At 37.6% G+C, this 20946-nt stretch overlaps 1 protein-coding gene across 4 annotated transcripts in view; it reads right to left on the bottom strand.

Annotated features, from left to right (window-relative positions):
- Positions 1-5044: 5044 nt before the first annotated feature.
- The window catches only part of SMARCA2 (SWI/SNF related, matrix associated, actin dependent regulator of chromatin, subfamily a, member 2), a 109129-nt gene continuing 93227 nt past the window's right edge, over positions 5045-20946 (bottom strand). For 3 of the 4 annotated variants that reach the window (XM_014964952.1, XM_014964953.1, XM_014964954.1), the window contains 5 exons: positions 12536-12641; positions 11624-11725; positions 7540-7672; positions 6622-6764; positions 5931-5966 (listed from right to left, as the gene is read on the bottom strand). In XM_014964952.1, coding sequence (XP_014820438.1) covers positions 5931-5966; positions 6622-6764; positions 7540-7672; positions 11624-11725; positions 12536-12641 — 520 coding nt within the window. Of the gene's footprint in view, positions 5967-6621; positions 6765-7539; positions 7673-11623; positions 11726-12535; positions 12642-20946 lie in introns of all 4 variants that reach the window. The other variant, XM_014964951.1, reaches the window with a different exon arrangement.

Genomic DNA, 20946 nt, shown 5'->3' with positions numbered 1-20946 from the left:
CATGACCGCCTGCTACCAGAGAGCTAACCCTCTGTTCCCCAAGGCCAGAAATCTCTTCTCAGGCAGATGTTAGGCCATTAAAACAAGCAGTCTCAAGGAAGCAAGCAGTGCTCTGTGATCAGAGCAACAGTGACACGGGCACAACACAGGCAGCAAGGCCACTCGCTGAATTCAGCAGGGATGTCACGGGCAGGCACGAGATGGCTGCACTCACCTGAGCTGTGAGAGGTGATAGCTGCCCACTTTTGTCTCCTTTTTTAATCCCTGTGCACCATCCAGGGAAACATGTTCACCTGGCAGAGCTGCTCGGAATTAGTTTCTACTCCAGGGACCGCAGGGCAGTGTCTCTCAGGTGCTAACGTGCTCGGGGACCTGGCACAGTTGGAAAGGCAGAGCGTGCCAGCCCCAGATGTAGTCAGAATGACAGAGTAACTGCATGGCACCTCCTAAGAAAAAATGTGTCACTTGAATGCTTATCAGGAATAAACTCAAGCTTCTCCCTTTAACCTACAGCTTGGTGGCTGGGTCTAAAGTGGGCTGAACCTGTGCTGGGAATCAACTTGCTACATGTAAGACAAACTTTTTTTTTCTAAAAAAGAAAAGCAACCCTGTCCATCTCATGGAAATCGTCACTGTAATATACCTAGATTCTGATACGGACCCTGCTACACAGCGTCTCTATATCTTCCAGATTCCCAAGTAGTGAAAAAGTTGATTAAAGATGCAGGGTAAGTGGTTTTCCTATAAGCACTTGAGATGACCAGGTTTTAAATCGTGACAGCCGCACAGCAACAGTAGGGTATAACAACAGCACGAAGAAAGGGCACCAAAAAGTTACATTGAGTAGTGCAGCAACAGAAGCTGGTCTATTAAGGATTTCCAAAGCAGAAGGAAAATGCTCTTATTTTGATAAGATTGCCCCTGATGTAGCTCACATGAATTGTTAAGTTTTAAATACCTATTGTAGTTACTATTTCTAAGTGTTTAAGTGCACCGACATGGAATACTTACCTTCTTTTGTGCATCTGCAGAATGTCAGACATGCTCAGCTTCACTGCTTTGTTCCTTGACCTCAAGAACTGCTCACAGAAACTTCCAAGAACTGTAGGAGCACTGACATGTCCCTAGGGTAGTGCCAGCAGACAACAGTACTAATGGCAACAAGGTGTCCTGGCCTCAGAAAAGGAGAAGCCCTAAGTGGATGGTCAGACAATGACTTTCCCCCCCGTCTTTTCTTCCTCATTCATGTTAGAAGGACAAAGGAGATGGGAAATAATGCTGCACAATGAAGCAGTAACTGCTTCTAGTCTGTAAGGCATCCCACTGCACATAAAATTGATTTCACTGGAAGGTGATGGACAAAAGAGCAACTATTCTGGAAGCCAGAGGGGAGAATGTACATAATGGATACTAATACAGTAACATGGAATATAAACCATGATACCATAACACAAGCAGATATAAATCTCTCATCTACCTTCTACCCCTTGTACAGCACAGCAAGGTAAGGGGTGAGGGACTCCTAAAATGATACACAGTTCTACTGCAAAGGAGTCAAAATTGTGCATCATTTGCCTCTTCACGGGCCCTGACTCTGCTTCCCCCTCTTCCTTATCACCAACTCACACACATAAACTACTTTTGCTAAACCCTTTTGAGAACCTACAGAACTTGATTAAACAGTCATGTTTCAGCTTACAGTTCAAGTCCCTATTCAAAATCAAAAATGCATGTTTTTGCAGAAATTTTAAAATATTTCAGAGGATGAGCAGAGGGGAAAGTAAGAGACCAGTCTAAAAATCCCTTTATAAAAACTTCTCCTTTTGTTTTTCACGTGTTGTAACCTGTTTTCTAGACCAGACAACGTGTTCATCAAACCCTTACTGTCCAAGCAGTTTTAATGAAAACATGACAGTAGACTGTGCATTATGAATAGAGCTATTAATGAGCTCCTTGGGTAGTTGACAGGACTGAGCACATGCCAACAGCACACAACTTTGAGGCTTACTACTGCGTCACTGCCTTGCTGTGCACAGAAGCTGTGGCAGTATTTGCCATGATACACGTCTCTCTGCCTCACCCATTGCTGAACTGCCAGCTTTATTCACGAGCCGAGTGAGTGAAGAGCACACCTCCGTGGCCAGAGAGGTGGCCCCCACACTCTGACACTTTTATTCTAAAAGCAGAATACAGGACAAGGGAAACAAAAATATACGTGGGTCTGAAAACATAGCCAGTGCAATAGTTTGCAGTGAGGACAAGACTCATAGATGCAGGAAGCCCTTCAGATCAAGGAGTAAAAAGTTTTGCGTTTTCTTTATTTGTTTCAGAAGGTGTGTGAGGGGAAAAGAAAAAATATTAATAGCATTTGAAATGTATAAACGCTGTTAAATGTCATTCCTCTGGCTCACTTGCACTGCTGCCTACCTCCCAGGAGAAGTAGATGCAACAAGAAAACCTTCTGGTATTTACTTCACTTTGCGTATCTCCCTCGGTGCCCAAGTTACACTGTTTCCAACCCTACCAGATATTTTTCTGAAATTAAGGTAGGAAACGAGTTAATTTCCCTAAATACGGATTGTAGCACTGTGCTTTTATTTACGTATTGTCCAAAAGGTACCCCAAGTCCACATCAATTTGTACTAGAAAAGTGTGCTTCCATCTTTAACATGGATTTCTACATACCTTAAAAAAATTATTTCCTCCTTTTTTTTTGTAAAGAATTCGGAAGGATACATATGACAACAATTTACTCAGAACCTTTTTCTTTATAGACTGATGTTCTGAGAACACCAGAAAAACACCCCATCTTGAAACACATGGTAAGTTCATATAGAGAAATACCAAGATAATGATTAAAAATTACTCTGGGCAAAGGTGAATTCAAACTCTAAGCAAAGTAACAGGACCAACTGCAGCTCAGGCACATGCGTGACTTAACAGTCATAAATCAATTTTAATCTAATGATAAAAATAATTGCATTTTTTTCTTGAAACTTGGAGGGGAAATTGAAAAAAATTTTGAAATTATTTAGATCTGATAAAACATAAACTGCCGCTAAGAATTCAAATGTATTTCTTCCTGCAAACCGATATCCTCATATGACTTATAGTTATTGACTAAAAAAAAAAAAGTCACTTTAATTTTAAACAGAAATGTTGGGTCTTCTTATTTCATGTTTATTCTCCAGCTGAACACTCATCTGTAAATAATGAGTTCTTGAAAAATAAATCAAACTGGGTCACTGCAAAGTCATCGGGGACTCTAGGGACAGGTAATGTGATACTGTGCTTTTTACATCTAAGTTGCCAGTTTAAATCCAGTCTAGGACAGCAGTGTCCTAAGCCTACTGCCAGATGTTTTCTGTCACGCTTAATGGGTTGGTAGACCTTTTTCATTTTGCAGCAAAAAATAACATTTATACATGGTACCACAAAACTGTCATTGAAGACAGAATGACTTCTGCAAACCAAACTATGCTGTATCACAGAATCATAGAATGGTTGAAGTTGGCAGGGACCTCCAAAGTCACATGGTCCAAACCCTCTGCTCATGCAGGGCCAGCCACAGCCAGTTGCTCAGGACTATGTCCAGACATGGTCTTTTGAATATCTCCAAGAAGGAAGGGAGACTCCACAGCCTCTCTGGGCAACCTGTGCCAGGGCTCAGTCACCCTCACAGTAAAAAAATATTCCTTCATGCTCAGAGGAAACCTCCTGTGCTTCAGCTGGTGCTCATCATCTCTGGTCCTGTCACTGGAAAGAGACTGGCTCTGCTGTCTTTGCATCCTTCCTTCAGATACTAATTCACATTGATAAGGTGCCTTTGAGCCTCCTCTTCTTCAGGCTGAACAGCCTCAGCTCTCTCAGCCTCCCTTTGTATGTCATATGCTCCAGTCCATTGACCATACTAGTGGCCTTTTGCTGGACTAGCTCCAGTATGTCCGTGTCTCTCTTCTAGTGGGGAGCCCACCATTGGACAAAGCACTCCAGATATATCTCACCAGTGCTGAGTGGAGGGGAAGGATCACCTCCCTGGACCTGCTGCCAACACTCCTCCTAATGCAGTCCAGGATACTACTAACCTCCTTTGCCACAAGCATGTGTTGTCGGCTCATGTTGAACTTAGTGTCCACCAGGACCACCAGGTCATTTTTCACAAAGCTGCTTCAGACACTGGTCTCATCAATGTGGCCCTCTGAGATCAGTGGTACCTCCCTGTGAAATACAGGGTCTTCCATTCAGATGGGGCACACATTAGGAATGAAACGTTTGAAATAGCTAAAATTAAGCAAAGCTGAATTATCTCAGCACAGGGCTAATACACACAAATGGGCACCAGAAAAACTTATAAATCACGTTTCAGCTGAGCTAGAAAAATCTGAAGCAGTTAATATACTGCAAGACAGTATAAAAAGAGATAGATGTACACTGAGAAACACACAGTTCAGACAACACAGAAACACGCTGTTTACAAATCAACTCCTAGGCTTGCACATCTACTCAACATAAGTTCAAATCTCAGTTTTGATTTTCCAGAGTAACAACATTAACTATAGATATGTAGTTCAAATCTTTATGCTACTCCTTCTTAATGCATCACAACTCTGATACCTCAAGATAATATTTAAAATAAACTGACTTATAGGTGGGCTGACTGCCTGAATCACTAATTGTATTCCTGCCCACTGAAGCCTATGGCCATATATTTCCTGAAAGAAAAAAGAAATGTTTATTTTATTTCTTAATCACTTCAATTGTAATTAGGTCATGAACTACACTTTTACTTCAAGCTATTATCTTACTTTTTTTTTTTTTCTTATTTTATCATATATTGCATATCTTATCTGTCTCTGAAGACACTTCTATGGTATTTGAATGAGTTCTTATTTTACACACAGGACATAACACAGTAGACCTCTCTACAGGAGATATTCCTGCCCTCTCATCCCTACTATAGAGGATTTTTGTGGAATGCATAACACAAGGCCGCATCTATTGAGCTAAATTATCTCTTTATTAGGAAAGCACCAACACCACACTCTTCAAAATTACTGGAATTTTATTTGCCTCAGGCTTATGACTTGCAACCAAAGACATTGTGCAAAGAAAGCAAAGATTAAGTACACTTTAGGGAAAAGGTGATAATCAACATTGGTAACATAGAAGATCAGTCTGATGAAAGAAGCCATCCATTACACTATAGAGATTGCAATATTCAATAGCATTTTTTTAACCCAACTTTTTTAATTGAGGAAAAAAAAGTTAAGCAAAGTTTACAGTAGACATAAATTTGATACAATTCAAAAAGCATTTTTCTGAAGATCGTCAAGCATAAAGTGGAAAAACATATATGAGACAAGGTGGATGAAGGCTAACTACTGTACATTTATAAGCTATTAAACAAAGTTGCATATATGTACCACAGTGTAAAAAAACAATACAGAACAAATATAAACTTTTAAAACTGCCTGATGAAAAATAAAATAACCAGTGGCTTTTAATGGCTTCTCCTGGTTATCAATGCTACAAAAGATTTTTTGTTTTTTTTTTTTTTGTCTTTCTGATGCCACTGAAAAACATTCTATCAAATGACAAAACCAGGCACAACCAAACCATTACCGAGTTAAAACCAGCCTATAGAAATATACTATCAATCCACATTTTCCATCAAAAGCTTTTTTTTTGTTGTTTTGTTTTTAAATCTTTTGAGGCCCATTTGGTCACAATATTTTACATTTTTTTTTTCCTTTTTTACACCATGATATCATATGTTTGTCTGGCACTATCCTAAAGCTAATTTATAGAGAATGAGAATACAGAAACAACCCAATGTCTATTTGACAAAATGAATTCACTGGGTGTAAAATAGGAGAAGGGAGAAGAGAAGGGGAAGGGGTCAGTTCTGCCAAGAAAATAAACCCTATGGATCACTCATCATCACTTCCGCTTGCTTCCGACTGGTCCTAGAGGTAAGAGACACAAGACAAGTCAGAAATTCTTCGCCAGCTATTCTGTGGAGTTTGTTAAAGAAGGAAAAATAGAAGAAAGTAAAAGGAAGAAAAATGACAAACTGACAAATCAAGATAGCCTTAAGAAAGGTACTACGTTATCTAATACTTCACTTTCGTGACATTTCATTTAATTGCTGTAGACTTCTTTAAAGAAGGAAAGACACAGAGTCAGGAAACACCAGATCTTTTTTTCTCCCGGACATTTAAAAACAACCAGGAAGAGGTCTGTTTTCATTTGCTGCAATAGTAGAAGCACCCACCAAAAAAAAAATAAAACAACAAAACCCACCAAGAAAGAAAGAAAGAAATCAAGCTAAGACTTTTTCATCTGTGGACAAAAGCAAACAGATCACAGGGTTTAAAGGATCAATGACAGTAGGAACAGCTCCGAGAAATAAGCTCCAAATTTTGTGTCTTTCAGCACTGGGACCAGATCTCATCAGCACACCCAGATACAGTTAACACCCCCACCCAACTTTCTCAAGATGATAAATACAGATTAAAAATGTGCTTAAGCATGAATAGTTGAGAATTCTGACAGCAAGCAGGACAGGCTAGAGACGCAATCACTGCAACCACTTCCACAGTCTCAGTCAACAAAACTTACATTTTCATCTTGATCCTCATCACTATCATCATCACTCACGACAGGCTTGGCTTTTGCTCTGCTTTGCCTCTTCTTGCCTTTTCCTTTCTCCCGAGTTTTTTCATCCTTCTTATTTAGCTTGATTTTGACTTTCACTGATTTTGCTGCAAAAAGTTTAACAGCATACATTAATGTAACTTCCACTTATCAACTTTTAAATACTATCTCTGTTCACAGAAATTCACGGCTGCTATCAGCCCGGAAAGATATTCCCCTCTGCTCTTTATCTGGACTGTGGGACAATGAAGCAGGGGTATTTGCTTTTACTTCTCTAGTTCTCGATAGTTTTGTAACAATAACTTGTATTAAACTACAAAGAATAACTTTAAGTTATGTGCATCTTTTCATTCTCAGAATGCATGGTGTCTACAGGTAGCGGTATACAGTCCTGTGAGAAGACACACATAAAATATCTCCTTCCTTGCACATAGAAATGCCTATCCCTTGCACAAACAGACAATTTTTTTTTTATTTTCGAACTACAGAAATGCTATGTCGAGGTGAGTTGATACCTTTCTGAAGGACATGTTAAATTCCCAATCTCAGAATATCCACTCATTTCCAAGTGCACTGCTTAACTCATGTGCTTTGCACATCCCTGTGACGTACTTGGAAGAGTAGCTCAGATCTACTTCCACAAAGCACCTTTGTGATTTGCTTCTGGCTTAAAAAAAGTTTAGTATATTCCAAGAGGTATAGCCAGAACACACAGCCAAGAGACTTAAGCTGAATGTTAACACCCAGAGCAGCAAACTTAGTAAGAAGTTACTTTCACCAATGGAAAATAGCACCTTAAAATCAGCCTCCACGCAGAAATTAGAAAATCTCCCCTTCCAACCCCAGATGTACTTTCTTCTCAGTATTTAGCAGGAGACTTACATTCTGACTCTGATTCTTCCTCTTCATCATCTTCTTCGTCATCATTGCTTTCATCCTCACTTTCTTCTTCTTTGGCAATCTTCTGTCGTGCACTTTTGAACACAGACTGAAGAACAATGGAATCCTCATAGATCTACAGTAAGAATACAAACCTGTGTAAGAACTGTAAAGTCAAGCAGTATAAAAAATTCACAGCACAGACCTAAATTTTCACTGCAAACCCACAGAGTATATGGCCTTTTTAAATACTGAATAACAATGCTTGTTGCATGAATTTTACAAGAAATGCCATTGTTAATTTTTCATGCTCTAAATTAAGAAATTTGTCAATAGTGAGCCACAAAAATACAACTCAAAATGTATTATATCTAAAACGTTCAGCTAGACTGTTTTCCTTATTATTGTTATTACCACAGGAACTATTATGCATCTTCATTAGATCATAATAGGCTTGAAAAACTGCCAAAGCAACAGACTTCAGCAGTAAGAGCCTTAATTAAAAAATGGGTTATAGTTAGCAATACAGTTGATAATGACAAATGGCTAACCCTCATATTAATTATTCTTAGTTTTTTCTAAAATCCAAAGTGGCTACAAATAAAATAAATTCTCCCAAGCAGCTCATTCCTTCCTTCCTATAAGATCTAAAATGACCAAAAAAAAAAAAAAAGCAGTCTTATTCTAAACTTAGCACCTGTTCTCAAACATTCTGTAGCTTGCCGAGTATCTTGGGTACATCAGATTTTGTCTTTAACCTTAAGCATGAGGAGACTCTTAAGAGTGAGAGGACTATATTTGGCTTGAAACACGTTTCTCAGATTAACACAGTAAAAATCTTGTTGTCTTGCTGAGTATCTGACTGGGACTTCATAATCACCTTAACAAATAAGCTTATACATTTAATTTTGTAAAACATCAGAAACCAACTACTGGACAATTCAACACCAGACAATTAAGATCAGTTAATAGAAGGGTGAGAGTCATAGATTGTATTTGGTTTTACCGTCATTATCACTTGAACTACCTTGGCTGTCATACTACTCCTTTGGCTAAATTACAGATTATATTTCTTGTACAGAGATACACTGGGCATTTGTGAGAAAGATTACAGAAGGACTTTTACAATTACACAATTTTTGCCATTATACAATCTGTATGTCAAAACCAATAAAACTGCTCTAATACTTTGCAGGTTCAACAAAATGAATTGAATACTTTACATGAGTACATAGCCTCTTGTTTTTCACTTGACCGCCAAGTCTTTTTCAGAAAAACTGCCTCTCACTGCAGATTATTCCCCATTCTGTAAGTAGCGCCGTGCTTCTTGTTTTGAGATGTTTGACTCCTCTTGACCATGCTAAAATTTCTTGACATGTATATAATGACCATGAATGTTTTGAAAATGCTTTTCTCCTATTATCTGATGACATTAGTGGGCTGAGTGACCCCACAGCTTCCTTCCTCAATGTCAAAGGATTATTGACTTTCTCTTAGTCCTACTTCTTCGCAAGTCAGCTATCGATAGAAGCCCCTGAGTTCCTCCTGAAGGCCAATCATTTTTCTTATGCAATAGGCCTAGCATATTCCATTGTTCTTAGGAATGGCACATTCAACTAACCTTGTCCTTTCTCAGACCAAACACTTTTCTAAGACAAAAAGAATTAAGGACATGTACAACCCTACACTTTTTTAATGGTCACTACATATTTAAGGTATCACTGTAACCCAAACTTGTAAACAGAATTTCTTAGGGAAATAAAAGGGTTTTTAAAAATTTAACCTTCTTAATCTGGAATTCTTTGTAATATTCAGTATCTATTTTGATCCAGAAAAAATATGGGGCCACTTAAGGATAATCTGTGCAAATAAAATTTTTCTTCTTTTGACCAAAATCCAATTCCAACAGGTTTCAAAAAAAACCAAGCAGTAATGACAACAGAACTTCCTTCAAAAAGGGAAAAGCAATGACAACAGAACTTCACGACCAAGATTTGTGTGAATGTTCTTGATATACACATACTATTTTAAACCCCTTACATGTCTGTGTTTCATTTGACCATTACAACATGAAAAACTTTTCAAATTGCTGAGGTTGCACCGAGGACAAAAGCCGCAAAACACAAAGTCTGTCCCTCCCTGAAAACCCCACACAAGGCTCCAGCTTAGATGGAACTGCTTTGCACCACGCAAACAGAAGAAACATGTAGAATTTCACTTGAAGTCACTGTGTAGTTAAGCAACTGCCTGAATTTGTCTTTTGGTTTCAGGTGCACACATAAATAACCTAGTTTACTCATGTGAACTGGTATGTCAAAACAAAGGTGGACCCAAACGATTACAAAAAACATGAGGTAGCCTTAAAAACTGGAGGACTGCTGCTGAAGTTTCCTGCAATTCACTGGAAATCAAAATGAATGGCAACAGAACTTACCTGAAAGAAACCTAAAAAAATCTTAGATACAAGTTATTTGGGCTTCATGCTATAAAAAGTATTACTAGCTCTGGTAATTAATGTTGGCACGTTGGACTGGAAAATAATACTGCAGCACTCTGATACAGGTTAGGTTATTTTCAAACAGAGCAGCAATATCTACTGAACATTTCTACCCAATCAGGATAATTCCTGTCAATTCGACCACCTCTGCCCAACAAAAGACCAGTTTCCCATTAGCAGCTTTAGTCATTCTGATGAGAATAATTTCATTATTTTTCCCATTTTGCTAGTTATTTTTCTTTGTTTTTTTTTACTTCATCTCCCAACTGTTACCATTTTCTGCAGTCTCAGTGATACTTTTTGGTATTAGCTTTCCTTTTCTTTTTTCTTTTTTTTTTTTTTATCATTCGGTATTTATAGCTGTTTTACTGCTATGTGACTAAGCAGTAAGCTGGCAATTTACACTTGGACATGTAGCAAAATTTTGTCCCACATTTCCTATAATCATTAATTTTCTCATTAAAATATTTTTTAGCTGATTTATTTATAGGTTGTTTCCGTATAACTGAAGACAGTAAAAACACCACATGTACATATTACAGAAAACATTTTCTGTCTCTAGATAGCAAAAATAATCACAAAATGATCAGCTGTATCCTTCATAATTAATTGCATGCTTATTTTAATTTTTAGTTCTCAAATTTTAATATAAACTCCTCAGTTTAGCTAAGGGTCATCAGGAATTTGGAAATTTGAAGGACGCATTAGTATTAGCAGCATCAGCCTTGAGGCTTACTTTTACTTAGGTTTCTTTTAACACCATTTTTTTTCCTCTTGCATATTACGGGAGTTGTCTTCACGTTCTCTGTTTCAATGTAATATTGTGTTTGCATTGCTCTATTTGGACCTCATATATAAAAATAATCACCCAAAATTATGTCTCACTGTATTGTGAGACAACTTTCTTATCCGTCATCCGGATTTTGTAGTGTCTCCCTTTGTCCTGTTCTGAATCCACAGTGTTGAGCACATTCATGTGTGTGAAACATCTGTTTGAGATGAAAGATTTTTGCTGTCTAAACCTCTGAGACTCATCTGGGATTTATTATTACTGTCTCTTAAAACAGACACTGATCTTTAAACATTAAAAAAAAAATGAACCAAAAAAACCCAGAGGGTTCAAAGAGTATAAAGCTTCATACACAAAGCTTTACTGCTGGACAAATCTTGAACTTATTTCTTCCATTAGCAGAACTGAAGAGTTCACTGCAAGGTATTTCCTCATCATCCCACCCTAAACCGTACTGTTACATTTGTTCCTTCTGTTATCCGCTGCGGTAAACCCAAGTTTATGTATCACTCTACACGCGCTGCCTTTTACCATAGATTCAAATAGTCTTACAGCAGCTTTAAACTAAACGCACAGATCAGAAAACACTGATCTCAGAATTAGAGTCAAAATCAACTTCTCGGCATGCATGATCTGCAGCTGTGTCCAGTGAATTCTGGATGATTCTAAGAATCTGGGCATTTTTCTCTATTCAGAGAAAGAACTAAAGCACAGGGTTTATATACATAATATAACAACCCACAAGCACTGACAGCATTAGGTAGGGGAAATATGCTTAACACAAAGTGCTTCATTCAGACCTGTGATCCCTCCAAATTGAATGTCTGAGCATTGTGACACAGCAACATGACATCTTTCTCCAAGTCTCCAAGGCTCCGATACTTATGGTTGCGAATTCTTTCCTGTTGCATTTGTTGAGGAAATGAAGAGACGTATGGATGGGCAGAGGAGCAGAAGGAAAAACAGGACACAGGACACTGAATTAATATTTGATTTCAAAGCATTAAAAGCTTTAGTTTTTAAAAAATGTATGCAAGCATCAAGACAAGTATCTGTTTAAAACAAAGTCTTAAAACATATTGTTAACATAATACTCAAAAAAATAGACCAGGGTAATAGAGGAAAAAAAAAGCAATTGGTGTGTGAACTGGGAGGGACAAAAGCAATAGAAATGGAGCTTTTTTGGTAAAGGAGTTCCAGTTTCTTCCTTCTAGCACAGAAACCAAATAAGCTATGACATGAATTAAAATCATAGTTATGACATCACATAATGTTGCACCATGTGCAACTAACAGGCTAAACCCCATTTGCCAAGCCATGTTTGGATCTGACCTGGTTGCTCCAAGATGTGACATTAGTTTAGGGATGACTACATTCCCCTAGAACCATTAAACCCTTGCAAATACTGTATTTTTACTGAAGATGTGCTTGCAGATTCATAATCAGGTTTTTACAAAAAAGACACCAAGACGCCATCTCTGAGTGTCGTTCATGCCACACTGCCACATTTTGATTTGATGTTGCGATTATAGTGCTATACTGTAATACACACTAAATGATATTCCTAACAAGGTGTGTAACAATGTTTAAAGTCTAAGCCATAAATACAGGTACATGCAATATTCATACTGTTGTCATTTGAAAGACAACTTCATGCCCGTCTTCTGTATAACAAAAAGAAATGGAGGAATCTCCACTTCCAAAAATGTTACCTTTATCTTTTTGAAGTCCACCGGTTTTCTAATCAATTCATAATACTCTGGTAATTCTTTCCTAGATGGGAGCTGAATGAAGACTTCGCTTAGCTGACGTCCTGAACTGTTGACAAAAACAAACCCATAATGCAAAGAATTACTACAACTTTCTCACAAAAAACCCACACACATATATAAGATCTAATCATAAGGAAAAAAAATTAAAGAAAAAAAACCACAATTTTTTCTTTCAGAGAATTAGTAATTGAACCCTGCTCTGATTTTTAAATTTGGTACAGATAATTAATTTACAATTTAAAACATATCCTTTGTGCTGTTTTCCTAACATATCACCACTATTACAGGATCATACGTGTTGAAGGCTTTATGGAAGCAGGATGAGGACTTGAATCTGAATTCCACAGCAGTTTGTCAAGTACAGTCTTATTTTCTCAGTTTTGTTTCCTAATTTTTAGCAAGTGTCCCTCCTGTCACTACAAGTTTATCTTCATCTTCATAATTTTATAGTTGTTTTGTACCTCCTCATCATAGCAAACTATTTCTTCATACTGGTTTCCATTATACTAGATGCTAATTGTAACTGGACTAACAGATATTACGACAAAAAAAATTATTAACTTCCATTAATGACTGTTAGTTTTCTGGGAAGATCACTGTAACTGTACTGAAAATCACTACTGCCATTTGTATTTCTTTAGTCATCTAAAATAACATGACAGGTTATCTAAAAACCTTTCACACACTGTGAACATTGCCTATCATTACAGGTGTTCATGATTTCTAAGATTTCCAGATTTCCCATTGTTCATCCTTTTTTAATAGCTGTTTAACACTACCAAATTGAGGTTTTTCTTAATCTTCTTATTTGTGGCTTCCCAAGTAATACACGGCTGTAAGTCACCTGGAGAGGAAATCTGCTGATGGCACTTAGGGGATAGTATTTTTTTTTTTCCCCCCTCTGTGTATGCAATTTTTCTCACAGATAAAGTAGCAGAAAAAAAGCTCTGCTGACAGGAACTGTCATTCACTGCACATAGCACTCACAAAGCATTTCCCATCCCACACACACACGCCTCCTTCTCTCACAGCTACTCCAAAAAGACCCTCATTTTCATCTTTGGATGGTAACCCAGGGGTACCAAAACTTCACAGGAGTTGGGCAAGAAGGCTGCCAAATTCTGGTCCCCACCTGAACTTCTCTCTTGCAGTCACCCTATGGGATCTTATCAGACACATTAAACTATTACTGGATCCAAGGTTAAATGAGGCAATTCTGCCATGGAGGATAAGGATGATAAAAAGCACAAAATAGCTCTGCCCTTTATGAAAGTCATGAATACCTACTATACCTTAGGCATTCTTTAATGCCTGAAATAACACCAGAATTTAAGGAGACACTATCTTTCTTATGGACCTGATAGGCCAATGAGCTAGTAGATATAAACAGCACTTCCTCATTTCCTGAGTAGTTGTTCACCTAACCCAAGATTTGTTACTGTTCTCTGCTTAGTCCTGGGACACTGCTGCTCCTTACACACCTTGCATCAGAGGAGAAAACAAGTTCTAATCACAGCTTGCTAATCAGTGTCGTTCAACCAATACCAGCGGTGCCAGCTGGCAGCTAAAGCATTTCTCCATTCAATGCAAACCTAGAAACCAAAAGCCTCTGTCTTGTCCCGACAACATCTGTCTGACTTTCAGCAGCAGAAGCTGCTCCCCTGCCGGGCTGCCCCCTGGGTTACAGCAAGACGATGGCACGTGTGGGAAGGTGCTTCTGGGCACTGCAGGGTGAGACACGGTGGCAAGCCACGCACCTGTGTCAGAGAATGTGAGAGTGAAGTCTACCTACCCCTCACAGCTGTCAGGATAGACGGCCCCACAGACCACCCGCACCTCACGCTCCAGGCAGTTACTACCAATTTCAACCAACAACAGACCTAATTTATTCGGGAAGCACCCTGTTACTGAAATAGAAGAAACCATAAAATGACCAGGTAATTGTTATTCCCAGTCTTACTATTGCTCTCCTGCCAGCAAATAATTGTGAGATTCAGGCCACTGTGCCTCATGTCTCCTTTGGTACTAATTCACACCACAGACAAATTCACTACTTTCATACTTCCCCTGTCAAAATGAGAGGTGTTTACACTATGGATTTAAAGGCACCAGTCTTGTTAATGATCTATGTGAGTGACTATGTCATGCCACATGACAGAACTTGTCTTCATCTCAGACTATCCTCTCAAAGAGAAACTGGAAGCTCTGCAAGGAAAAAGAATGCATTAAGCACACACTACACAACTGACTAAATTAAAATATGTTCTACTTCTTTGCAAATTGAGGACTGTATTTTTGTTGTTGTTAACAAAGAGAAGTATTGAGCACTCACAGCTACAACTGAGATCAATGAAATTTGTTCTGAACCTACAGAACACTTAAGTATTCCGAGAAATCAGAGTACTTGGATATGTCTGGTGTCCAAATGGTATCTTAAAATTTAAATTTCTATTCCTCATTCGTAAAAAAAGAATAAAATGCTGTGAAAAAAAGTTCTGTATTTGCAAAATGTTCAGACTCCTTATGAACATTATAAAGAAGTCCAGGGGGAAGTCAACCATTCATTAAGCGATCAGTGCCCGCTTTCTATATGCAATGCACTGGTCCTGTGGAAAAGCAAAGCAAAGCAAAGCATTACACAGCATACTGTAATGTACCTTCCTGAAGAAATTACATTAGGTTTCCACCTTTTTTTCTGTTGCATCATTCTCTTCTATGTGCTTGACTTACAAACTTAATAGTTATTTTAATAAATCTGTGCAAAATACTGACATATGATATAGATGTAAGCTAATCCTTTAAAAATTGTGAAAAGTTGCTTTCAAAACTTCCTGAACTATGAATGTGGATTTGCTATGCAGAAAGACTGAGTTATCATTGCTGTGTATTAAACTTCAGCAGCTTTTTTTTTTTTTTTAATAGAAATATCTATATGAGAAAAGTTATTAAACCACTGGTGCTGATATTGCTTCAGCGTCTAACAACAAATAGAATGATTCAAGTATAAAGGAAACAGCTACTAATAATCTAGTTTTGATCAAATTTTAAAACACGTTTAGCATATTTGTCCTACTAAAAAAGCTCCTGATGATTATAGAGCTTTTTATCTGATGGCTTTATAATTTTTTTTCCCTTTTAACATATACCCCCCTTATATTGTATTTTATGTTAAAAATATAATGGTAGTAAATTATTAAACAGCAATATCCTATTTTCAAGATATACATCTAGCAAACTGTCATTTGTTAACACATTCTATTGAACTAAGAATGCCAGAGAAAACCTTCAAGCTTTTGCTTGATATAATTAACTGCTGAGAATCATTTAAGGCCGTGAAAGAAAAAGCATTAAGGGCATGAAATATGCAACAGACAGAAGACTAGTGCCTGATTTTGTCTCCTCAGATCAATAACAGCTTATTCTGTTCTATCATTTTCATAGAACCTCCTCTCACAAAGAAATACTATCTTTCTGCTCCCTTTGTATATGTGCATCTATACTGTAAATTAATGTGATCTTTTCTTACATAATCTCAAACGGTTGTGTTGTGGATACAACAGGAGAAAATTAGTAATTAGTAATGCAACTGTGATTTCAATCCCTGTCCCCAGTTTTGCAATTAGAAAATAATAACCACAACAACTACCACATAAAAAATCATGCGCAGTAAAAATCACTTATGGTTGCCTAGCAACTAGCAGGATACATGCTGAAGGGAAGAAAGACCAGAATAAATTAAAGGACCTGACTGCAAAAGAACTGTGAGTGACAGTTCACTGCTACTGCATCATCTCAACATGCTAGTCCTGTGCATGCTCACGTTAACAAATAATCGCATGCTGTGCAAGTTAAAAATCATTAACAAATAGTGCTCGTTTAAAAAATATTTTTGCTTAGAAAAATATTTACGCTCAATAATTCTGGTTTTCTGTCATTTTTGTCAAGCTGCTTACAAAGCGCATAGAAGCACTTATTTCCATCCACTTAGCATTATCTTCAGTGGAATTAAATGCAGGAACAATTAGACCTCACTTGTATGAGGCTCCTTTTGCATTTCTTTTCCCTGGCAGTATGTGGCCAGAAGCAAGCCACCAACTGACCTGTCAAAAGTATTAATATTATCAACAACCTTTCTCCTTTGGAATCACAAGCAGAGACAACTACGAAGCTGAAACTACAAGATGTTCTTATATTTCTGTCAGATTTCAGACTTTAACAAATACTGCAATTCAATTCAGAGTGGATAGAATGAAGGGTCCTGCATGCTTGCCTTAGTCAGAGCACTCACAACCAGAACCATGGTGTGCAAGTTAGAATTCCTATTCAAATTCAACTCGCAAGGATGCTCCTTAAAAAAAGGTTGTGCAGGGCGGGGAAGAATTAAAAAAGGTTATATAGCAAGGTGGTTACTCTGCATTTAACAACTTCCAACAGTAAATGAGCTATGCAGGGAGATGATTAATTTTCATTAAATGTATTTAATGGTTATTCCTTTTTATAACTACCTGCAGCAATACATGGTGGACCTGTCCCCATCACTGAAATGGGAGTGGGTAAAAATACTTTAAAATGTAATTCCTGGTTTTGAAATATGGCTACGTGCTTCATAACTTTGGCTTGGCTATAAATAAGAATTATTTGCTTTGCGTGTTTGAATACTCAAGAGTACCAGTTGGCATAATTAATTACTAGTTAGATTAGTAATGGCTAATTACGTTACTCACCATTTTACAACAGTTAAAAACTGGCAACTCGAGAAAACAGCTGGTAACAGTCTGAATAAAATCCATTCCACCCAAAGAAAAATACTCTCTCCCCTGAGCTATGTCCTTTCAAAAGTGGAATACTACAGGCACGAATTTAAACTTTCTGGCTTTAATGATGCAGTGATCAAAATGCTAAGCACCACAGACAGGGGAAGTCTCTTACCAAGCAGGAAGTATGGACAGGGTACAACATCTCCAATCTAATTTTCTGATCAGCCTTATTAAAATGTGGTCAACTGCCACCCACTATGGCGAGGAGGCTTTGTGAAGTTAATTGGTACACCACCCAAGTCCTTACGAGCAAGTAGATCACAAATGAAAATCACTATATGTAATAGAGCTATCAGTGTCCTGGGACTCTTGAAGTCAGCTGTTGCAATCTAAACAAAGCTAATGCAAACTAGCAGTAGCATCAAGCTGGCACCTAGACACGAAACATCAAACTGTGATGCAAGGCACAGGAGGACAGTGGATTTGCAGGGAAGCTGAAGGATTACAAGGAATGAAGCATCATTCTTTTTGTCTAGTTAATTTTAACGATCAGGAAAGGGAAGTTACACTTGTCTTCCTCTAAAATAAAAAATAAAGGAAAACCTTCAAAAGAGGAAAAGGATAGTTTGGGGACTAAGCCTGCATGTGCATGGTGCAGAATCAGCAGTTGAGGCTCAAATTTGGGATACAAATTCCTTATTCTGAAATGAAAATTTATCTCCAGTAAAATTGTCTCTGCTTTCAAAAGGCTAAAGCATTTAAACTGGACATAAAATACATATTACAGATATGATTCTGTGATTATCCATTTCTATGGGCATTCTTAACTTTAGAGGGAAGGAAAGACAGGCTCAAAGCATCAGAATTGGAAAAAAGTGTGACCACAACATTGGACTGATGCATTTCAACTTGCTCTCTTCTAAACAGTTGTTTTATGCTGCAGGATTAGAACAAGGTACACGGCTACAAAGGCACCTAAATCTTAGTTTAAGAAATAATTTCAAAAAAATCCCAGATTAAGGTGTATTATTGTAAATGCAGTCTGCAAAGATGATGCATATACTTTCCACTGGAGAATCAGGATCAGCTGTTTAACTGGAAAGGTGTTTCTAGGTCTTTGAATCTGGGGTCTTGGTTTTGTGAATAATCACACAGTTTTTTAATCAAGGAACAAAGCCCAAATCTATGTAGATACTTCTGCACCATGATTCTATATGGAAAGTTAAGGAACAAAGCCCAAATCTATGTAGATACTTCTGCACCATGATTCTATATGGAAAGTTAAGGAACAAAGCCCAAATCTATGTAGATACTTCTGCACCATGATTCTATATGGAAAGTTAAGGAACAAAGCCCAAATCTATGTAGATACTTCTGCACCATGATTCTATATGGAAAGTTAAGGAACAAAGCCCAAATCTATGTAGATACTTCTGCACCATGATTCTATATGGAAAGTTAAGGAACAAAGCCCAAATCTATGTAGATACTTCTGCACCATGATTCTATATGGAAAGTTAAGGAACAAAGCCCAAATCTATGTAGATACTTCTGCACCATGATTCTATATGGAAAGTTAAGGAACAAAGCCCAAATCTATGTAGATACTTCTGCACCATGATTCTATATGGAAAGTTTCTAGAACTTGTTAATATTAATGACTTGAATGTATTCGTGATCATTTACACTCATATAACCTTGTGATCGTCATCCTGTATTTTACATATTTCCACACTTGCCCTGTGTTTACGCTTCCCTTCTTTCCCAGGTGAATTTACTGAGAGCAATCATCTTCCCTTCTCAGATTGTGCTGTGTTTAGACAAATAAACCAACCTGTTTCCTCTTGCAAGACTCTCACATGCTACTTATCATTGAAATAATTATTTGCACTTGTCTCAGTGTAAACCAATCTTTCTTGAACTGAAAATATTCTAGTGGTACACACAGCAACTCAGAAGCATTAGTGGTGTCACATATAATGGCATACAAATATAATGAGTAATTTCCTCATCCACACAGGTAATAGTTCAGGGCCTATTTTCTCACAGCTGGACAATACTGATGGCTCATAGTTAGCTTTGATCAATAATTTCTTTGCCCAGGTCATTCTTCTTCTGTCCGTTCCACATTATGCACTGTCAACTTAAAGAAAAGTCTCCTATTCTTAGTCTGTAAGCACCTTATAATGCACTCTGAGGTACTATATGTCATGCCAGTTCTTTTACTCCAGACTTAACTGTGTTCAGTCCATTAATACCATCACAATATTGGTATTTTACAGCTTTGTATTTTGGCTAGGACACTCCTCATCTTTTTAAATAAATCTTCAAGAATGTTCACAGTATCTTCTTTCCAGTTTGATAGTTCCTTTCTTAATAGTGCCTTCGGTTACATCTTTGTTTTCACTCAGTTTACAGAGTCCAAACAGTCTGAGTTGAACATTTTCACTGTGCCTCACATCACTGCCCTTCTTCTCCTTTTTTACTATTTCATTTATGACATGGGAGTCACCCCAAGTACCAGAATTCCAGGAAAATAATGCAGTTAGGCTGCCAGTCAAGTCAAATCTCAGCAAACACACTGAAGTTTTCTTTCGTTCAGTGTGTTCCTAGTTCTCTAGAATGATCCAAAGAAACTCAGCTTGTAGCTATAAATTGCTCTGTAAGAACTACTAAGCTTATCATTATTGGAATGTTTAATTAAAATCAGTATCATGTTGGGATGTGGGATGGGAATAAAAGGAAATATGAAAGTTGCTATACAGTACTGCATAAAACAGGAAAACCTAACAAAAAAGCTTGAATTTGCACTGAGGACTTGACAGAGATAAACAGTAACTTGACTGCAATGCTAACTTCCACTGTCTTGCATGGAGTTCTCTACACTGAACGATTACCTCAAATGTTGTTAATGTGTCTCTTTAATCTTATTTTGACCTTTTATAATAATTGTGTAGCTTAAACTTCAGTTTACTAGAGCTTATGGCTTCTTTTATTGTTGCCTCTAGCAATCCTAGAGCTAGGCAACCCAGCCTGTTTTGTTGGATGTTTTTAAATAAGGGAGGAAAGTACTTTATTTGTCCCCAGTTGTCTACAGCAGAAGTCAAATAGAAGAGTTAGGAAAGTATTTGGAGACTCCTTCCCTGCATCAACATTATACAGAATCACCGCACAAAGCAGCCAACTGGTACTCCAGATTTTTGAGGGCACCACAGAAAAATTTGTTTTTAAAAAGAAAGTTCTTAACAAGAACAGAGAAGTGGTTCTGTATTTAACAAGGACCTCTTCTCAAAGCAAGGAGAAACATGAGAAAAAGCACAGAGATTTATTGGTTTAACAAGATATCTTGCATTTTTTGCCTGTTGGCTTATTATCTGCAACAAAACTTATGACTGTAGAATTGGTTTTGACAAAGTAACTTAGGCCAAAGTCAATGAGATTTTGAATGGGTGTCACCTGACCACCTTTTGGGACACAATCAGCTCTCCATGGTCTGGATCAGCCTTCTGGACTATCATAAATTAGAGACGAAAACTCTATTATCACTGAAAATTTAAGCTAAAGATAATTTCAAGCATTCAAATACTAAATACA

The sequence above is a fragment of the Calidris pugnax genome, unplaced genomic scaffold, assembly GCF_001431845.1.
Source record: "Calidris pugnax isolate Ruff unplaced genomic scaffold, ASM143184v1 scaffold273, whole genome shotgun sequence".
Taxonomy (NCBI): Eukaryota; Metazoa; Chordata; class Aves; order Charadriiformes; family Scolopacidae; genus Calidris; species Calidris pugnax.
This window is presented reverse-complemented; position numbering and strand designations above follow the sequence as displayed.